Source organism: Ailuropoda melanoleuca, chromosome 5 (genome assembly GCF_002007445.2).
Source record: "Ailuropoda melanoleuca isolate Jingjing chromosome 5, ASM200744v2, whole genome shotgun sequence".
Taxonomy (NCBI): Eukaryota; Metazoa; Chordata; class Mammalia; order Carnivora; family Ursidae; genus Ailuropoda; species Ailuropoda melanoleuca.
Genome location: NC_048222.1, coordinates 56,793,601 through 56,812,439, shown reverse-complemented (window position 1 = coordinate 56,812,439; position 18,839 = coordinate 56,793,601). Strand labels below are relative to the sequence as shown.

The 18,839-nt window shown below is 42.8% G+C and overlaps 1 protein-coding gene across 2 annotated transcripts in view; it reads right to left on the bottom strand.

The window, feature by feature from the left end:
• SHC4 (SHC adaptor protein 4) overlaps window positions 1–18,839 on the bottom strand; it is a 136,061-nt gene that overhangs the window by 94,187 nt on the left and 23,035 nt on the right. For both annotated transcript variants that reach the window (XM_034661005.1, XM_002917545.4), the window contains exon 2: window positions 2,715–2,785. In XM_034661005.1, the coding sequence (XP_034516896.1) occupies window positions 2,715–2,785 (71 nt within the window). The remainder of the gene's footprint in view (window positions 1–2,714; window positions 2,786–18,839) is intronic.

Here is an 18,839-nt window from a genome sequence, read left to right as displayed (position 1 = left end):
AATAATCTTTTACCATTTACTAAATAATAGGAAAATATAAACTTCCAAGTTCACAAAGATTTAAAAAATTGATACTAAAAATAAGATACTACATGGCTGAGAGAAGACTGTCAAGTAGTCAGTTCTTCAGCAGAATAATTGAGCAATACACACCAAACGCCTTCAAAACAGTTATGCTGTTTGGTCTTGTTCGAAACCTTGAAGACATTGTACTAAATGAAATAAATCAGTCACAAAGGACAAACACTACATGACCCACTTACAAGAGGTACACAGAGTAGCCCAATTTATAGACCCAGAAAGTAGAATGGTGGTTGCCATGGGCTGTGGGAGGAGGGAACGAGGTGTTACTATTTAATGAGTACAGAGTTTCAATCTGGAAAGATGAGAAAGTTCTGGAAAGGGATGGTAGTAATGGTTGCACAACAACATGAATGTACTTAATGCTACAGAACAGTGCACTTAAAAATGATTAAGATGGTAAATTTTATGTTATGCATATTTTATTACAATAAATGATAGTTTTGAATATTTAGCAACAGGGATATGCTCAAGATGATAGAAGGAGTATCAACTATTTTCCAGATTTTTCTACAAAAATCATTGTATGTTTGTGTATGAAAAAGACCGGGAAGGTATTCCAAAACACAAAATGTTGGTAGACATTATCTTAGGTGAGATTATGAGCGATTTTCTTTTTTTCATACTTTCCTGTATTTTCCAAATGCTCTAAGTAACCATACAGTATTTTTATAGCTAGGAAATAAAATTTAAAAGCTCAGTCCCTAGACAGATAGTAGCTACACTTGAGGTGAGCACAGCATAAAGTATAGAGAAGTTGAATCACTATGTTGCACATCTGAAACTAGTGTGACATGGTGTGTCAACTATACACAAATTTTTTAAAAATTTAAAAATAAAAAAATAAAAGCCCACCCCCTATGTCTCTATCCCCTTACCCTGCTTTACTATGACGGTAATGGCACTTATTACTACACGACACTATTTTGTATACTTATTTGTTTCCTTGCTATAGCCTTGTTTCCCCAGCTAGAACATAAACTCCATGAGGTCAGAGGCTTTTGCACCCTCAATTCTTGAACAGCTTCAGGCACTTACTGAGCACTCCATTAATATTGGAGTGAAAGACAATGAGTAGATGAATGAACACAAAAATCAGTCATTCTTGTGTAAGGACAGTGGGCATTCTTTCGTCCTGTGTCCCCATTCCAGACTCCTGTGGTAGCTACCTTCTTCCTTCCATCTGTAATCTGCTCAGGATTGGAGAAAGGGTTTTCTCCAGGTTAAGGATCATTGGGATGAAAATAAAGCCTGGACACATCCAAAGGAGGACTAATAGGGGAGAAAGCCATCTAGACACGAGGCCACCTGCATAATAGTTGAAGGGACTAAGAATGGGAAAGAGAAAACTCAGAAGAGAAGAAATGCAGCTATCTCCAAATCCCAGGAGGTAATCAGGTGGAACCATGCGTTTATTCAATAATCTCCACTGAGCCTTCTCCATGTGCCCAGAACTGGGGCAGCCACCAAGAGTACAAAAGAAGTAGAATTAGATTTCACCTGTGTGGCCCCATAGGGAATACTGGGGGTTGGTGAGAAATTTGGGAAGACAGATTAGAATGCATCCTAGTGAGTCCAAAATAGCATTTCCTAGAGTGCATTTCATGGAACCCTAGGGATACGTGGGATGTTCATTTATGTTACATGAAAAAAAAGGATTCTGGGACCAAATAAGTTTAGACAATCTTGAGATAGAATTTTTTTAACTGCCACACAGGACTTCTCAGGGTTTTTAATACTCTCTTATATACTGCCGCTCTCCTGAAGAGCAGTGTGATTCCTTTCCCCAAAACTCGGAACCACAGGACACTTTTCCCAGGCCTACGATTTCATGGGATGAGCATTAGGAAGAGTTATCCTGACTTCATAATGAGAACATTCACCTTTGGAAAGGGTGGCCTGCAACCACAGATGCAGATGGGCACTGTGGCTTGTCCCTGAAAAACACGGTGACACCACGTACAAAAGATGTTCGAGGCTTCATCCTGAGTCACTCACATCAACCCAGTCCTCTCACCTCACAATTCTCCAGTTACCAGTCTGGGCACTTGCTTGTTCCTTTCTCCATTCTTGCCTTGAACTCGACCTTAATGGCCCATGCCTCGTACATCTGCTTCTGACTTGTGCTCTGTATAATAATGAATTTGGTTCTTCCCCTATGCTGGGTAAGGCTCCCTTGGTTCAATTCCACACAGCTCACTGTACACAGAGTAGACAGACTCAGACAAGGAGCAAGCAGGTTCTATGCCTCATAAATGGGGAGAACTTGGGCTTTCTGATACAGAAAGTTCTTCCCTGGTCTTCTTTTCAGCCGCTTCTTCAACAGGTCTGACCTTCTGTAATGTTAATATCTAGGCATGCTCGTAAATACTTAGGCACCTGGAAAACCGGGTATTTCTATGACTGCATCATCTTCTCAGTTCTTATATGGAATGCAGACGCTCCACCACACCTTTGGGAAATCTTTCACATGATGAGCCCCTCATCCAAGGTCACGGGGCTACGTTCTACCTTCCAGCCATAAGTAAAAGCCCATGGTGACTTTAAAGGCTTGCATGAAATTCCTACAGGGAGAAACTATTCTGACTTTAAACTACAGCCCGAAAAGCCTCTCCCATTTTTTTTTCTCTTACCTTGTAACTTGGGTTCTCATTCCAAAATCCAGTGACCTCATTGACTGCAGTACTTCAATACAGCCCATGTACTGGAATAGGAAAAAAAAAAAAAAGAATAAGTAGGAAAAAAATAGCACAATGATGTTTCTCGTCTTCACAGTGATGTCCTGGGAAACACCTTAAGTCAGCTCCTGATATCAACTTACACTGGCACCCTCAGTCTACCGTTGATATTTCTGACCATTAATGGACACATGCCCTACGCCTCAGTTCAATTATAAAACGTTAGCTAAATCCCAACTATGATATCAGGAAGGCAGGTAACAAAGATGATGTGAGTTCTGTGGTTAAGAGCACAGGCTCTGGGGCTAGACTGTGTGCATTTGAATCCTGGCTCTGTCACTTATTAGTAACGGAAGCTCAGCATTTTACTCAGCTTCTCTGCACTTCAGTTTTGTCAATGACAAAATGGAGGATACAATTAGAGTTGTTATGAAAGTTAAATTTTTTCACATGGGTGAACAGCGCCGGGTACATGCATGTGCTCCAATGTTATGTGAGGCAAATAACACGCAACAGTGACTCTTCTAAGGAGAAAAAACAAGCATGTAACTGCATAAATACAGAATTTGGTCATATAAGAAGATCTTACTTTTCCACGAGATCATTCATTGAGAGGGTTCAAGAAAGGAAAAAAGAGTCATGCCCTATGCCAGAAATTAGTAAATTTCCCTTGAACATGGAGTATTAGAAAAGGAATGGTGCCTTACAAGTGAAAAGACAGTTTATATTTAATGTGGGAACCACGGCGGGCTGCTGGTACGAGAGCCATGTGGTCGGTCTGTGTGTGAGAAGCCTTATGTCAGTAGCAGTACGGAGGTGGCTTATTAGTGAGGGGAAAAGTGAGGATGTTCCTGTCGAGGGGGAAGTAATGAGAGCCCACACCAAGGAGAGATGGCGGCAATAGGAAGGAGGGGATGAATTCAAGTGGCATCACGGAAATAGATACTACATGATTCGGCAGTTGATGTGATCTAGAGAGTAAGAGACAAGGATGAGTCAAGGATGACTCAGATGTTTCCAGCCAGGGTAGCAGAGGGAACAGTGATTCCATTAACAGCAACAGGAAAACCAGGAGAGGGGAAGATGATGAGTTGGTTTGGGACCCGTTGACTGAAAGACATTGGTGGGGTATCCAGGAAATGACAAACCTGCAGTTGAAAACTGGATTCTGGAATGATGGAGAAGAATGAAGCCTAGGGATGCAGACTTAGTAGTCTTCTGTGTAGCTTTGCCAAGTGAGGCCGTGGGAGTAAATCCTCTTAGCAGAGCCTTAGCTGACGAGGGAGAGTGTTTCTCTGAGAAGGAGCTCGGAAATGCTATGAGAGCCAAGCGGTCTGATTGAAAGTGATCTGTCAGCTCCTGGGAAATTATATGCTTCCTGTTTAGCTTTCCTTTGGAAGCCTTCCAGCCTCCCTCTGCTTGGAAATGGCAAAAGCACCGTGGAAAGATGGCAGGATCCGGGGGGTGCCTCCCCAGACACTTCTTATAGTATTTCTGGGCAATTCTGTAGAGTTAGCATCCTAATGGCAAGTCAGCCTCCTAAATGTTGCCTCGAGCCTAGTGCAGGGAGAGCACACTGGCCAGGACATCATGCCGACTTTTAGTCGGATTCGTCTGTCACACTCCTTTTGGGTCTCTAGTATTGACACACACAAACATTTTTGAACACTTTATGTCATCCCAATCATGCTTAACTTCCCAAAGTCAAGATACAACTAGGAAGTGAGTGATGTCTAGAGAGTTCTGTTCAATAATCCATTAAGAGTTATTAGGAAAGGAAATCTAGATTTAGGGGATATAGTAGAAAGCTCATCTCAGAACTATCAGGAAAGGAGATTCCAAAGGCCCAAGCTTCATGTTGAGGTGCATTAAAAAGATTGTTTTCACATCCTCACTGGCTGCTCCAGCTTCTCCTACCTTCAGTATCTTCTCCCATTTCCTGTACCCCTCTGTTTCCTGCACCCCTCACCCTGGAAAGAATGAACTCCCCACACAGGTGGGGTACGGGTCTGGGCTACACTTTCAATTCCCACAGGAGGCTTTGTCAGTACAGACGTGGGTATCATCTTTCTCTTCAATGGTAAATCATCAAGTTAAGATGAGGTGATACTAACCAGCCCATCAAGGCACACTTTTTGAAAATGTAAACAAACACCTAAATTTTCCCTACATTTTCTGCCAGAGTGATTTTTCAAAAATACACATCAGACCATGCCCCTCAACTGTTTAAAACCCCTGGCATTTATTATCAAAACAAACATGCTGTTATACACCCCAGACCCTGTGTTTTCTGGCCCCTGCCTACCCCCCAACTTCATCTGTGTCATTCTCCCCCATACATTTTGCTGCCACATCGGCCTTCTCTCTCTTCCTCAAGTACACCCAACTCCTTCCAAACACAGGGCCTTAACACTTGCCCCTTCCCCTCTCCGGTTCTGCCTTGCTCTTCCCCCATCTCTTTCCGGGACGGACTTCTTCTCATCCTTTAGGTTTTAATTTAAATATCACTGCCTCCTGTCACCCTTCATCACAGCCCTCACTGTCACCTTCATGCCACTGATTATCAAGCCTACTTGTTAGCTTGCTTGTTTACTGCTTGTCTTCAGTCCCTTGACTGCAAACATTATGATCAATACTGTATTCTCAGCACCTGGGACATGTTGTTACTCAATAAATACTAGTTGGAGGAATGAATAAAGCTTCTATTGTTCAACTCCAACAGTCTCTTTAAAATGAGGCAAGGGAGAGAAGCTATGGAGGGATGTGAAGGTTTGGCTGTCTCTCATCCTGGGGAATAAACGAGGCGTACAGGGGAAATGAGGACTCAGAAGGAGACTCCGGAACTATAAGCCAGGATGATACCTTTGGAAGACTTCTGCATTTCTCTGTCATTTCCTCTGTTTGTTATTTTTGTTAGTCCCCATCTTAGAGATTGGCAACAAACAACCTAAATAGAAGAGGTTTTGTAGTGAAGTGGGAGTCTGGGGAGAACGTGGTCTCCTCCTCAGGCAGTCTAGTGGCAGTGGGTGGGGAGAGCCCTGGATGATAAAGTTGATGGTGGGGACTTTAAAAGGAAGGGACAGCAGGCTGCATATCTGACAGGAACGGGAAAAGAGGCAAAGAGAGTCAGTTGGACAGAGACGTTCCAAGGCCAATGAGGCTCAACACCCATGTGAGGGAGAGTGCCAAAGTGGGGGCAATTCTCAGCCCAGTGAAACGAATCACCAATGGTGGAATTTCAGTGAGGAAAGGTTTTCAGTGGAGAGACAGAGAACAGGAAGAGAGAGACTCTTCCAAGGCTTTCTTCTTGCTCACACTTCATGCAATAACCACCTCATCTACTTCCTTCTAAGACAGACCCAGGCGTTGCTTCCAATCCCCTTGCCTTCCCTGGAACCTCTGTTTTGCTCCACACGCCCAACTGCCAGTAGTGGCACAGGTGACACCTTCTGCCAGCCTCAGTGTGATAAACCGAAGTTTCTGAAGAAATGAGTCATGCCTGAGGTGATATGACAATGAGTACATTTCCCCTTTCGCCGTGGGTAGGTGTTGAGAAAGCCACTCTGAGCAAAATGAAAGGAGGGAATCAGTGCTCGATTTTTCACAATTAACCTGAAGCCCAGAATGGACTTGGTCTTCCCATTAACTCACATAGTCCATTTCACCCAGAAACCATTGCTATGAGGAAGCAGGGAGAGGGCAGAGCATAAAAATAATCCAACCATTTCTTTGTCTAGGTACCTGATGACCACATAAGCAGACAGTGGTTGAATGTCAATGCCTAAGGAAGGAGAAATTTGGTTTGTTGATTTAGGTATAAACTGGAAACGACAATACCTCTCACTCGTTTATTAAACGTGGATCTGGATAAGATATGGTCTCTGTTCTTAAGAAACCCAGCCTCGGGGTGCCTGGGTGGCACAGTGGTTAAGCGTCTGCCTTCGGCTCAGGGCGTGATCCCGGCGTTATGGGATCGAGCCCCACTTCAGGCTCCTCCGATGAGCCTGCTTCTTCCTCTCCCACTCCCCCTGCTTGTGTTCCCTCTCTCACTGGCTGTCTCTATCTCTGTCGAATAAATAAATAAAATCTTAAAAAAAAAAAAAAAGAAAAGAAAAGAAACCCAGCCTCAGGGGCACCTGGGTGGCTCAGTCGGTTAAGCATCTGACCCTTGATCTCAGCTCAGGTCTCGATCTCTCAGTCATGAGTTCAAGCCCCACGTTGGGCTCCACACAGGGTGTGGAGCCTACATTATAAAAAGAAAAAGAAAAAGAAAAAGAAAGGAAAAAAAACCAGCCTCATAAGTATAAGAGAATCATGAAAGAGATTATTTCTTTCCTTTCTAAGAGTTTAGTCATTACTGGTAATTCCATTTAATAGATGAAGATATTAAAGTCTATTAAAGGGAAGTGCCTGGCTCAGTTTCATTTATTCAGTGAGACTGAATCAGGGTTTATTCCAGAGTCTGTAGCCCATTTCTGTGACTCTGTGTGTAAGCCTTGTATAACAGGAAAAGAAAAAACAGAAAGGGTCACTGAGCTGGCTCCCACTGACTTTTTCTTTGGTCTACTGAAGTGGGTAACAATGAGATGAGCCTGGGGGCCACAGTGGTGAGAGCAGGATGAATCTGGCTTCTTCTGGGGACCACAGGAGGTGGCACATGAGACAGAAGACACTCCCTAATTCCTGACCCTGGGAGGACACCAAAGACCTTTATTAGAGGCATACAAGCATGGTGAGAAAGTAGTGGAGCTCGGCAGTATTCAGACAACCTTCCTATTCAGCACCTGACAGACAGCTTACCTAACTCCAAGCTCATGCTCTCTCTTCATGCCCCAAGGCAGCAATAATATTTTTGTACAGTCTGAGCTTCAACCACTTGCTCCCAGGGAGAGGTGAACAGCGTATTCATAGCTGTGTGTATCTTGGGCTTTGAAGAAATTACTGGGGTTTTCAGAGAGGAGGAATGATAGCTAGCTTATGAGAATTTCTCATACTAGCTCTTTTACAGAATGATTTTGACCATATCACCTAAAGAAAAAGGATATATATTCTTATATCCTCAGAAAGAATGTCTGAAGGACATATAAGAAACTGGTAAGAAAGGTAACTGGGGTTACTTCGGGGAATGGGAGAGAGGCAGGCTTTTACTTTTTACTTTACACTTTTATATTGTTTATTTTTTTAAAAATAAGTCGGTAGTACTATTATAGGGTTTAAAATTTAAATAAAGCCTACCTTAACCTCTAGGAAGCACATTTCATTAATTATTAAGTAGGATCAACTCCCTTTTTTTCTGTGGTATACAGTATTCCTTTCTTAGAATGTGCCTGTCCCCGTGCTAGGAGTACAGGGGAATATCGTTCAAGAAAAGGCTTCAGGGATAGGCCCTTCCTTTCTTTCTACTCATGCCTCAACTCACTATAGTAGTTCTGTCCTCAAAACTGTACTGAAATTCCCTGAGCAAACCAACTACCTTACCATAGTCTACTCGAAGGAACTGTTTCTGTTTTCCGGTTTACCTACCTGGGGCATTGACCTTGCTGACCTCTACTCACCTCTTTGTCTTTCCTCTGACCCTCTCTCCCTGCTTGGCTTTCATGAGCGCATTTTTCTCTGATTCCTCATCTTCATCCTCTGACTGTTCCTTCTTAGGCTCCTTTGCTAGTTCCTTATTTTTACCCCTGTTTTTTCTTTAAACAATGGTTTCTTCTCCTCTCACACTATACCATTGGTTCTCAACCTTGACCGCATCTTAGAATCACCAGGGAAGCTTAGAAAATTCTGATGCCCAAGTTCTATTCCCACCCAATAAAGTCAATCTCTACCACGTATGCCTACAATTATTACCTGGGTGCTGATGACACAGAGATTTTCAACCCAAGTTCTTTTGCACACTACAGACCAGTATAATCACATGAATAGTCATTCCACTTACATCACAAATTCAGTATATCCGAATCATTCCTCTACTTACATTTCTGATCTCAAGCAACAGTATCATCAGCCACCTAGTTACATGAGCCAGAAAACTCAACTCTTCCCCTTCTTTCAAATCCCTCATTGAACCAGGGGCCAAACCCTGCCAATTCAAGCTCCGTATCACCTCTGGGATCTGTTCTGTCTTCCTCCCTCAACTCCATACCCTGCCCCAACTTTTACCATCCTCTTTTGGGCACTCTGCCTCTCAACTGCATCATATGCACATTCAATGTACCTGAAAAGAACCATATTCATTTGGCTGGCAGTAAGCAAGAGATCAATCTCTTTGTCCTACCCTGTAGCCCCAAGCCCTACTCTCCAAATTAGAACTTGACCTCAATGGCCCCAGGGAAAGGAGACCTCCCTGTAAATATAAACAAAAACATAAGACACTGATTCTGATCTTTGACGGTCCAAGTGCACAGACGTGGGAGATTTTAGGGACTGCCCAGAGTATTCTTTACTCTACCTGAGTTTCACCCTAGTGCTGACTTTTAAACATAATCCTCACAAGAAGAGAGTCTCTGGTGTCCCACCCTCTGAATCTGCCTTTCCCAATGCCGCTAACACCTTACTGAAACTCAGGTCTGGCATGATATGACTCCATCCTACCTACTCCATTCCCACCTACAAATCTTTATAGGGCCCCATCCTCAAACAGAGCTTCTCAAACTTTATAGAACTTCAAAATCACCAAAGAAACTTAAAAAGCAGATTTTAAAAAACAGATTCCTGGGTTCTGAGGGATTCTGCCTCAGTAGGTCTGAGGAACTGCATTTTAACAAGCACTCAGGTGATTCTGCTGCAGGTGGTCCAAGAATCCCCGGGAAAAGATCCAGCTTTCTTAACTTCGTGGACAAGGTCCCAACCATCATCATGCAAAGGTCACTTCTTTCATGAATCCTCTCCTCTTCTCCCCCTTCCTTCCCCACAGTCTTAACCACACTCCCTTTCCTAAGCCCTCCTCTGCACACTCTACGGACTACTAGCAGACCTTTTATAAAACTCTAGTTGCCCACATGGCACTTTTTATCAATGCACATGTATCTCTTTTAAAGCAAAAATGGTGTCTATTTCTTCTTTGTATCCTCAGCGTGGAGCCTAGCTCACCAATGTTCCTGAGATGAATGAGTAAGATGCGGCTTGAATAACTTTTAAGAAAGGATAGGGTGTGTATATAAAAATAATCATATTAAAGATTTAGATAATATTGATCCCTTATTCAAACTAAGTCTCACCTAACTTAGATTTCCCAAAAGAACAATCATAAAGGTCAAAAACTGAGTGCTTAACAATTATGATATTAATGAGTGAATTAATCCACATACAAGAAAGTAGCCAGATGAGGACAAACTCAGAACAAAATGGCCTAAAAGAAGAACAGAACCGAAACTACTCACTCAAGTCCTTTGTTGCTATTTGGAAAACCAGATATGATTTTTCAAGAGAAGTCAGAAGTCAGACTTTATCTGTTAAGTTTTCCTCATTATAAAACCAAACAGGTCACAATGAACAATCCAAAATGAAATTAAGAAAACCATTCCATTGTGATAAAATCAAAAAGAATAAAATATTTACAAATAAATTTAACAAAATAAATGCAAAACTTATACTTCTAAAACTATAAAATATTGTTGAAAGAAATTCAAGATCATAATAAATGGAAAGACACCCACCTTCATGGAGCAGATGAGTTTATGTTGTTAAGGTAGCAAAACTAAAATCTCTCAAAACTAATCTACAGAATTAACTAAATTCCTATCAAAATCCCAGATGGCTTCTTCGCAGAAATTGACAAGGTGCTCATAAAACTCAAAAGCAAATTCAAGAGGCCCAGAATTGCCAGCACGGTCTTGAGAAAGAGCAAAGTTAGAGGACTCACATGTCCCAATTTCAAATCTTACTACCCAGCAACACAACCAAAACAGGTGTGGCACAGCAAAAAGACACACAGATCAAAGGAACAGAATTAGAACCCAGAAATAAACCCTCATGTTTACTGTCAACTGATTTTTGACAAGGATGCCAAAATAATTCATAAGGGGAAAGGACAGTCTTTTCAACACATGGTGCTGGAGCAACTGAATATCTACATTAAAAAAAGAATGAAACTGGACCCCATCCCTCATACCGTATGCAGAAATAAACTCAAAATGGATCCAAGACCTATGTATTAGAGTTAAAATGATAAAAGGAAAGAGGCAAAAATCAGGACCTTGGATATAATAGCAAAAGCACAAGCTAATAAAAAAATAGATAAATTGGATTTCATAAAAATTAAATATTTTTGTGCTTCAAAGGATACTATCAAGAAAACGAAAAGACCACCCACAAAATGGGAGAAAATATTTGCAAATGATATATCTGATAATGGACTTGGATCCAGAATATATAAAAACTCTTACAACTCAATAATAGAAAGATAAATAACCCACTTTTAAAAGTGGGCAAAAGACCTGAATAAACATTTATCCAACGAAGATATATGAATGGCCAATAAACACACAAAACGATGCTCAGTACCATTCATCATTAGGGAAATGCAGAGCAAAATGACAATGAGATACCACTTCATGCCCTCTGAGATGGCCATCATTTAAAAAACAAATGAACCCAAAATAGCAAGTGTTGGCAAAGATGTGGAGAAACTGGAACCCTGATACAGGGTGGGAATGTAAAATGGTGCAATCACTAGGAAAAACAGCTTGGCAATTCCTCAAAAAGTTAAATTTAGAATTACCATATGACCTAGCAATTCCACTCCTAGATAAATACCCATGAAAACTGAAAACATATGTCCGCACCAAAATCTGGCACCCAAATGTTCATAGCAGCATTATTCATAATGGCCAAAAAGTAGAAACCACCAAGTATCCATCAACTGATGAAAGGATCGATAAAAAGGACACATCATGCATTGGAAAAATATTTGGCAATGAAAAGGAACAAAGTACCGAGACATGCTACAACATAAATGAACCTTGAAAATATTATCTAAGTGAAAGAAGACAGGCACTAAAGACCATATGTCGCATGATTTCATGCGTGTGAAATGTCCAGAGTAGACAAACCTACAGAGCTAGAAGGCAGGGCTAGAAAGTTTGGGGGGATGGGATGTGACTGCTGAAGGGTCCAGAGTTTCCTTTGGGGTTGATAAAGATGTCCTAAAATTGGAGGTATTGGCTCAACCCTGCGAATATACTAAAAAACCATTGAAATGCACACCTTAAATGGGTGACTTGTATGGTATGCAGATTACATCTCAATAAACCTGTTACCAAGCAACAATAACAGGCCAAACAAACAGTGTCTGCAAGGCAGCGTGTGACCCGGATGTAAACTATGCAGGAAATACAGTCGAATGGATGGATAATGAATAAATGAGGCATCAGAAATCATTAAAGTTGCTTGACTTCCTCTTCAGCACTCTTGAGGCAGAGTTCATTGCTCTTCCCTTGGGCTCCCAGAGCATCTTGGTCATACTCCAAGGTTGCACTCACCCAGTGGTGCTGCAATTTATCTTTTTAAATGTCTACGCCTGCAGCTGGACTGTGGGCTTCTCAAGGGCAAGGAGTGAGTCTTAGTCATCATTATCCCCAGCACCTCTTACAGTGCAATAAATGATTTATTTGAAAGAAGTAGCCAAGAAATGATATTCAGGAAGTCTCAAAATAACCTGCATCCTAACTGGACCATCTGTAACGTGTTCCTTCTTAAAGGGGTATGTTGCCAGTTAAAATAATCCTGAAGGGAAGCTGGTCGAAGGCCTCTTTGTGTCAGCTTTGAGTCAGTATGTGTGTCGTACAAGAAGGGAATGGAAGGTCCTTCCCCGTTTATTGAGCAACAATCTAATGAAAACCGGGGCAGGGAGAGGATGGGGCTGCAGTGCCGCTCCTCTGGAGCAGGGAGCAATATTGGGGAGCCAGTTTCCAGGGAGATCAGTGAGACACACAAGAAGACAGGCCTCGGTGGAAGAGGCACAAGTGGTCTTGGCGAAGACGGACTTAGCTTAGAGTCATCCTGTAGCACTTGTGAAACGTGCAACCAAGAGCAGAGAGCAGTGGACACCTTCCCTCGCTCTACCCTTCTCTGCTCCCTTGTCTTTTTCTTGAGAGCACTTACTGCTGACAGCATCGCGTATTTGTTTGTTTGTTGTCTGTCTCCCCACACTAGAACCTTAGTAGCAAAGAGCCGAGACCGCTTTGCCCTGCACACCTGGAATACCACCTGGCAGGCAGTAGCCCTCAAAACCATACACTTTGATTAAGTATACTTCAAACACACACACACACTTTGTGAGATTGAATATATTTTTAAAAATCCAAACATCTACCCTGCTGAAAGCTCCTTCTCCTGCTCCAGATTCAATGGCCTGAATATCTGGAATTGTTCATTCATTCCCACCCAGGATCTCGGCAACCAACTCACTTCAACCCTGAGTGCTCACTGTTTACAAAGATGAAATCTTCTAAAATTAAGTTGTGTGTTCTGCTTGTTTTTCCGAAAGCAACAGCTGCCTCTGCAGAGTTCCTGCCCAAGCCAGAGCAGGGCTGTGAAGGGGGCAAAGCTGGGCCCTGGACCACCCTCACCTCCTATGCTCTTTCCCAACTAAGCGGACTCCTCTGCCCACAGCAGATGGAGAAAACATCTGCTGTTTTAAAGTCCCTCCAAGGCGAGCAGAGCTGATAATGTCTTAGCTATCATCTCCCGGGGAATTTTAGAATTAAATAAGGGAAGTTTTAAATTGATTCAGAAGAAAAGTTTCTCTTTGACAGCAGTGGGCAATGCAGGATCCTGCAAATTGAATGTCTTGAGTGCCGGAAGCCCAGATAAACAATAAAGATCTTGGCCGGGCTGGCACTTTGATGACACTCTAATACACTGGGATATGAGCTATCTACAACTGGCCAAAGAAACCTTCCAATTTGTCTGGAAAAAGTACCGGGGAGCCATGGGCACAGAAAGTATGACAACCCTCTGCGCCACACGGGGCAGCCATGCAGGGTCACATACCAACAGTCCTACTCCCATCCACAACCCCTACACATGGGGATTTTTTTGAACTGAGAGAGGTTTCATCTCTGCCTACAGACCTGAGCACAGACACAGTCACTAAGCTGGAGGTCATCCCTGTGGCAAAAAGCAGGCTGAACTTTGGGAGGGCCACGAGCTCTCCCAGGAATAACTTGACACCCACATGCGGGCAGACATGGGCAGCTCTTTCTGCAGCTGGTCAAGGCCAGAAGAGCCACCCTATGTGACCACGAGCTTTGACACAGAGATTTCCAATGTCTCTCTCTTTTTTTTTTTTAAGATTTTATTTATTTATTTGACATAGAGACAGCCAGCGAGAGGGAACACAAGCAGGGGGAGTGGGAGAGGAAGAAGCAGGCTCATAGCAGAGGAGCCTGATGTGGGGCTCGATCCCAGAACACCGGGATCACACCCTGAGCCGAAGGCAGACGCTTAATCTGCGTTACCCAGGCGCCCCTCCAGTGTCTCTTTTTACAACTATTATCTCCTTCGATCCTTGCAATAAATTGTAACAGGCCCTGAGAAAGGGTCTGACACTCCTTTTATGGGTGGGAACAACTGATTCTCAGAGGTTTGGTGCTCTGCTCAAGGGCCATAGCGCTGGTTAATGGAGAAGAAAGCAGGCCTCTTTGTGCTCAATGCTGTGATAGTCCATGTTATCTCCCTGACCTGGAGAAGTTGGCCATCTAGGCAAGACTCCAAGCCCAGCATCTCTCAGAAGTACCAGATAGTACGTAATAATGAACTCCTATTGACGAGGCATCTGCTGACAGCAATTCCCCCACGGTACCTGGGTCAGGTAGGAGTTTTCCCCATGACGCTTACCACCCTGAAGCGCCCCATGCTCCATGATGGGTACAGCCTGGGGAGATACTTAAAATGAAAATGAATTCAGGAAACTGAACACTCCAGATTGAAGACACTACACTGAATCTCTCTTCCACCCATCCACCCAAACCCTCATTAAAAGTAACAAAGAGCTGATATTGCTCTATCCGCAGCACCCAGAATACTACTGGCGGACGACAGCCCCTCAAAATATACTTTAATTGATTGAATTGAATATGTTTTTAAAAATCCAAACATCTATCCTGATGAAAGCTCCTTCTTCTGCTCCAGGTTCAAAAGCCTGAATCTAGATTTGTTCGTTCAATTTTTTTTTTCTTCAAGAGAAAGAGAGTGGTAAGGCCGGCCATCCTCTGTAGGTGGCAGATGTCTATATCATCTGTAATCTCATAGTGGCTTGAAGCATGGTTGCTGCATCCAGCACCTAAGACAGTACTGTGCTTCCTTCCACACCACGTCAATCACCCTTTGTGTTCTTGAAAAACAGGAACTGCATCATACACAGATGGATTTTCCTTGACCAAAATATTCTCAATGTGCTCTTTGCAGAAACTCTTAAAGGGCCCTGTATCTAATATTCAGTTTTAATGTTTATTGAGATTCAAAAGCTGCACCCAATAGCTTTACGCTAAGTCCCTTGTGGGGAGGAGCAAGTGTTAGCACTGTGTCCCGCCTCCTAAGTAACATCTAAGAGATTTTTTTGTCACCGTGGAGGTCTAATCCTAGGAGACTGGGAATCCTGTTTTCTATTGTTCTTGGAGAAAGTCTCTGAAGTGGCGGGACTAGTTCCTCATAATAAAAATGAGAATTGGAATCCTGGCCCTACTCAGATTAGCTGCTTTTGTAATACTAATTGACTGCACTCTCCTGATGGACCCAGTGAAATCCCAGGTTGTGTCGAAGCATTAATACATTCAGAAGAGAAGTCTTAACCGTGCTGCTTACAGGAAGAACGACTGAATAATTGATCCCAACAGCCGTTTAACTAGAGACCTATGGTTTAAAAAGCAAGCTTTTTCTTAATCCCCGAAGACCTTCATTCCTCTGGACACTTTATCCTTCCCTTTTGTCTTCATTCATCTACTTCCCCCACTCCTTTCTTTGTATATGTGGGAGTTATTGGGGCTGTTCCACAATTATTTCCAATTTTTTGCCTTCCCAGCACATAGTAGGATTACACTTCTCCTGCCCCTTTGAAGTTGGGTGCAGCGCCTGATTTGGCCAATAATATTCAAATGGACGATCACTTTGAGAGTGCTTTTTCACAGATCCCTTCTCTTGCAATTGGAGACCTCAGGCCAGGTCCCTGAGGGAGAATAACACAGGGTAGAGGCCCCACGCAATTTGCTGTGGATACATGGTATAAACAAGAAATAAACTTCTGGGGGCGCCTGGGTGGCACAGCGGTTAAGCGTCTGCCTTTGGCTCAGGGCGTGATCCCGGCATTATGGGATCGAGCCCCACGTCAGGCTCCTTTATCTCCCCCTGCTTGTGTTCCCTCTCTCGCTGGCTGTCTCCATCTCTGTCAAATAAATAAATAAAATATTTAAAAAAAAAAAAAAAGAAAGAAAGAAGCTTCTGTTGTCTAAGCCCCTGGAAAGCTCGGATTGCTTGTTAACAGAATGACCTCGTCTATCGTGACGGATACGGTAACCACGAAAGTGGAGAAGGAATATGCCAGAGTCTAGGAGCATGCGTTTTAAGAGTCAGGCAGGCGTGTGTTTGAATCTCAGCTTTGCATGTACTGACTGTGAAACGTGAGGCAAATAACTTTACATCCCATCTCACCTTTATCTATAAAATAGGGATAATAACTCACCTGTTTGATAGGGTTATTACGAGGTAATAAATGTGGTAATGCACGTGTGGAGCTGAGCACAGTGACTGGCACATGGAAAGGGCTCAGCAAATGATAGTGATTGTCCTGGAATAACAACGCTGTTCTTCCCAAACCTCTTCAGTTCCACCAGCCTCCTATTTTTGGGGAGCTGATGAGTAAGTCTCAACTACCATGAAAGGAACGCAAACAAGACTACTCTTCATAGGAGTGTGATAAACACTGGGATGCAAGGTGCTATGGGAATGTGTAAGTGGGGGCTCCACCCCAGGCCCAGGGAATCAAGGAAGATTTTTCAGAAGAAGGGATGCTGGTGTGAGTCATGAAGGACAACTAAGGAGAGGTTGGAGGAGAGATTTCCAGGCAATGAACATGGTATGCCCAACAAGTAAGGGCAAGAATAAGGGGTGCTGCTACTAGGTATTTACCCACAGGATACACACATAGTGATCCGAAGGGGCACTGGCACCCCAATGTTTATAGCAGCAATGTCCACAACAGCCAAACTATGGAAAAAGCCCAGATGTCCATCGACAGATGAATGGATAAAGAAGATGTAGTATATATACAATGGAATATTACTCAGCCATCAAAAAGAATGCAATCTTGCCATTTGCAAAGATGTGGATTATACTAAGTGAAATAAGTCAATCAGAAAAAGGCCATTATCATACAATTCCACTCATATGTAGAGTATAAGAAACAGCACAGAGGATCATAGGGGAATGGAGGGAAATAGGACAAAATCAGAGAGGGAGACAAACTGTAAGAGACTCTTAACTGTAGGAGACAAACTGAAGGCTGCTGGAGGGGAGGAGGGGGGATGGTGAGGTAACTGGGTGATGGGCATTAAGGAGGGCACGTGATATAATGAGCACTGGGTGTTAAATGCAACCGATGAATCACTGAACTCTGCCTCTGAAACTAATAATATACTACATGTTAATGAATTAATTTAAATAAAATTAATTTTTTTAAAAAAAAGGAGAAAGGGTACACAAAAACACCAAAGACTTCAATATGACTAAAATCCAGAGACACAGCTGGGAGTATAGGCAGAAGTTGAGTACATCTATTATCAAGCTAGTTGTCTGCCCACACATTGCAGTGGGCTCTTGGTGGGCAGAAGCTGGGTCTCATTTACTTGCATTTTTACAGTCTGGCACAGTACATGGCACATAGTAGGATCTCAATAAATGTTTACAGAATGTCTGATGATTGTAAACAAATTTCAGGCTACTTAAGCTTACGTGTGATGTCAATTTCTCCTCATTCTTCCATAAGTTTCCAAACAACACTTCCACCCAGCCCACTTCTCAGACCCAAATAAATACAAGCTAAAAATATAGCCCAGGTCATGAATCATAAATGAGATGGAAAAGCAGTGACTCACAGAAGTTAATCTGCTTCCCAGGAGAGTGTTGCTGGATGTCCTTTGCTGTGAAAGGTGAGGCAAAATGCCAGCACCATCGCTGCACAGATAAAGCTAATGTAATTCCCAGGCCTGCCACTGGGCATCCATCTGGTATTCCAAGGCTCCCATTCAGAGTTGCCAAGGGGCAGCAGCCCTGTGCATCCCATGCAAGGCAGCAGAGGGACAGGCCCAGCAGAGGCTCACAAAGCTACTCTGCATGTGTGCTCAAGAAAATGGTACAGGGCCCTATCTACTGTCTCAATGGTCCAACATGCGTACCATCTTGTTGACTATGGCCTTAATTTGGTTATAGCTGTAGCCAAGGCAACACCTTTGCAGAATGACTTAGCAGATGACCAGCCAATTATGTTTTGTATCTTTGTTTAATTAAGTTGGAAACCGTAATGTAATAGAGACAGTGTGCGTATGGTCTCTTCTGCCAACCCACAATCACTTTTTATGCTACATCTTTGGGGATTTAAGATCTTATTTGTCAGTTCTGAATCTCCTCGAAAATATTAAATAAATTATGCCCTACACCCTCACATCACACAAATCTGTCTCAGCCTTCAGTATTCAGGACGTAGAGTTTTTAAGTGAATCAAACATTGCTGGAGGGATAGTACACACTCACAAATGAGGGCATCTACAAGTACCACCATAAAGGGAGACAAGCTTAACAGCTTCATCAAAAGCCCTCTTCTACCCCCCTTCCCCCACCACCAGTGTCTGCTGCACCCACCCCACTTTAGAGATTCAAAGACCCTTAAACTTTTGCTCCTGCCCCTGCCTATCAAATTAAATCTTACTCTCAGCAGATAATCTGAAATTTTAGCTAGTGGCATATATACCTAAATTACTATTAAAAACTCTAGGTACCATTTAATTAAGTATTACTAGAAAAAGCCAACATTTTTATCATCAGTTGTCATACTTGGTCAAACATGATGTCCCCAGTAGGAGCATTTAT